This window comes from Limulus polyphemus, unplaced genomic scaffold (genome assembly GCF_000517525.1).
Source record: "Limulus polyphemus unplaced genomic scaffold, Limulus_polyphemus-2.1.2 Scaffold7241, whole genome shotgun sequence".
NCBI classification, from domain to species: Eukaryota; Metazoa; Arthropoda; class Merostomata; order Xiphosura; family Limulidae; genus Limulus; species Limulus polyphemus.
In genome coordinates, this window is record NW_013672851.1 from 8,285 (window position 1) to 11,971 (window position 3,687).

Here is a 3,687-nt window from a genome sequence, read left to right on the forward strand (position 1 = left end):
ATTTTGTGTTCCGTACCCGAGTTCTAGAGCAGCTAGCAGTGCTCTATAGTCGTGTCTGTCGTCTGCTGACAACTGTCTAATTATTTCCAGTGGTTGTCCCTTCAAGCTCGTTGCCAGATATACTGCTTTCTGCTCCTCTGTCCATCCATTCATTTCTGCCAGTAGCTCAAATTGTGCTATATATGCTTCCCACTATAGTGTGACAGGATAACATAACAGACATTATACAGTAGACTATAGTGTAATAGGATAGCATAGCATAAATTATACAGCAGACTATAGTGTGACAGGATAACATAGCATAAATTATACAGTAGACTATAGTGTGACAGGATAACATAGCAGACATTATACAGTAGACTATAGTGTAACAGGATAACATAGCAGACATTATACAGTAGACTATAGTGTGACAGGGTAACATAGCATAAATTATACAGTAGACTAGAGTGTGACAGGATAACATAGCATAAATTATACAGTAGACTATAGTGTGACAGGATAACATAGCATAAATTATACAGTAGACAATAGTGTGACAGGAAAACATAACAGATATTATACAGTAGACTATATTGTAACAGGATAGCAAAGCATAAATTATACAGTAGACTATAGTGTAACAGGATAGCAAAGCATAAATTATACAGTAGTGTATAATGTCTGCTCTGTTATCCACTTACATCACAGTCTACCTGTATAATGTATGTTATGTTATCCTGTCACACTACAGTCTTATGTATAATGTATGTTATGTTATCCTGTCACACTACAGTCTACTGTTTAATGTCTGCTATGTTATCATGTCACACTACAGTCTACTGTTTAATATCTGCTATGTTATCCTGTCACACTATAGTCTACTGTATAATGTCTGTTATGTTATCCTGTCACACTATAGTGGTAGACTGTAATGTAAGTGGATAACATAGCAGACATTATACAGGAAGAATGTAGTGTAAGTATTTGTGGATTGACAGACTGAAGTTGTAGAGATTATATAAACAGACTATAGTGTAAGTTGATTAACAAAATTATGTGGCATATAATCCACAGATAGATTACAGTGTATGTAGATTGACAGAATCTCTCATGTCCTACAAATTCTGTACATTTTTTTGTATTTGAAGTCTGCAGACTTTTCCTTCAATGTGTGTTTGTATAACTAGAGATGCCACATAATAATTCTCATTAACAAAACAAAAAAGTACAATGAGACAAACTTACAATAGTTTCAGTTGAAAGTATTTATTGATTTATATAATCATTACAGAGTAATTGATGGAGAAAACTTAACAGTGTCTGAAGAACATATGTGGTGTATAGAATTCGTAGATCACTGCCCTCCTACTATAACTGTTTCTTTTGGTCAACCTTTGAGTATTAGTGGTCTTCGAGTGTGGAATTATAATGCATCTTTAGAGGATTCTTACAGAGGTGTAAGTACAAACATTAATATCTTATAATTCTTAGCCTTATAAGTTAGTTTTCTTTAGTTCATCCAATTAGTTTCTGTGATGATACCACACTTCTTCACACTGTTAAGATACATACCATGTGCATCTGCCTTAGAGATACCCCACTTCTTCACACTGTTAAGCTTCCTTCCCTGTGCATCTGCCTCAGAGATATGCCACTTCTTCATACAGCTAAGCTACCTTCCATGTGCATCTGGCTTAGAGATATGCCACGTCTTCACACAGTTAAGCTTACTTCCATGTGCAGATGCCTTAGACCTACTACCAAATTAATTTAATTAGTTTAGAACTCACTATTTGTACATGTATTTACCATAGAATAGTGCTACCGAATTTGTTTATAACACACTACTTGTACACGTCTTTACCATAGAATAGTGCTACCGAATTAGTTTATAACCCACTACTTGTACATGTCTTTACCATAGAATAGTGCTACCGAATTAGTTTAATTAGTTTATAACCCACTGCTTGTACACATCTTTACCATAGAATAGTGCTACCAAATTAGTTTAATTAGTTTATAACCCACTACTTGTACACGTCTGTACCATAGAATAGTGCTACCGAATTAGTTTAATTAGTTTATAACCCACTACTTGTACACGTCTTTACCATAGAATAGTGCAACCGATTTAGTTTAATTAGTTTATAACCCACTACTTGTATACATCTCTACCATAGAATAGTGCAACCGATTTAGTTTAATTAGTTTATAACCCACTACTTGTATACATCTCTACCATAGAATAGTGCTACGGAATTAGTTTATTTAGTTTATAACCCACTACTTGTACACGTCTTTACCATAGAATAGTGCTACCTAATTAGTTTAGAACCCACTACTTTTACACGTCTTTACCATAGAATAGTGCTACTGAATTAGTTTATAACCCACTACTTGTACATGTCTTTACCATAGAATAGTGCAACCGATTTAGTTTAATTAGTTTATAACCCACTACTTGTATACATCTCTACCATAAAATAGTGCTACGGAATTAGTTTATAACCCACTACTTGTACACGTCTTTACCATAGAATAGTGCTACCTAATTAGTTTAGAACCCACTACTTTTACACGTCTTTACCATAGAATAGTGCTACCAAATTAGTTTAGAACCCACTACTTTTACATGTCTTTACCATGGAATAGTGCTACCAAATTAGATTAGAACCCACTACTTTTACATGTCATTACCATGGATTAGTGCTACCGAATTTGTTTATAACCCATTACTTGTGCACGTCTTTACCATAGAATAGTGCTACCGAATTAGTTTAGAACCCACTATTTGTACACGTCTTTACCATGGAATAGTGCTACCTAATTAGTTTAGAACCCACTACTTTTACACGTCTTTACCATGGAATAGTGCTACTGAATTAGTTTATAACCCACTACTTGTACATGTCTTTACCATAGAATAGTGCTACCGAATTAGTTTAGAACCCACTATTTGTACACGTCTTTACCATGGAATAGTGCTACCTAATTAGTTTAGAACCCACTTAAACACATGTACAAGTGGTAGCACTATTCCATGGAAATTAGATTAGAACCCACTACTTTTACATGTCATTACCATGGAATAGTGCTACCGAATTAGTTTATAACCCATTACTTGTGCACGTCTTTACCATAGAATAGTGCTACCGAATTAGTTTAGAACCCACTACTTTTACACATCTTTACCATGGAATAGTGCTACCGAATTAGTTTATAACCCACTACTTTTACACATCTTTACCATAGAATAATGTTACCAAATTAGTTTATAACTCACTACCTGTACACGTCTTTACCATAGAATATTGCTACTGAATTTCTTTATGTAGTTTATAACCCACTACTTGTATGTCTTTACCATAGAATAATGCTATCGAATTAGTTTATAACCCACTACTTCTAAACGTCTTTACCATGGAATAGTGCTACCGAATTAGTTTAGAACCCACTACTTGTACACGTCTTTACCATGGAATAGTGCTACCTAATTAGTTTATAACCCATTACTTGTACACGTCTTTACCATAGAATAGTGCTACCGAATTAGTTTAGAACCCACTATTTGTACACGTCTTTACCATGGAATAGTGCTACCTAATTAGTTTAGAACCCACTACTTTTACACGTCTTTACCATGGAATAGTGCTACCAAATTAGTTTAGAACCCACTACTTTTACACGTCTTTACCATGGAATAGT

At 34.5% G+C, this 3,687-nt stretch overlaps 1 protein-coding gene across 1 annotated transcript in view; it reads left to right on the plus strand.

Moving 5' to 3' along the window:
- Positions 1-3,687, plus strand: part of LOC111089742 (protein KIAA0556-like) — a gene marked incomplete at its 5' end in the record, with an annotated part of 34,052 nt that overhangs the window by 6,150 nt on the left and 24,215 nt on the right. Inside the window, one exon of the mRNA XM_022402758.1 lies at positions 1,274-1,439. Within this exon, the coding sequence (XP_022258466.1) occupies positions 1,274-1,439 (166 nt within the window). The remainder of the gene's footprint in view (positions 1-1,273; positions 1,440-3,687) is intronic.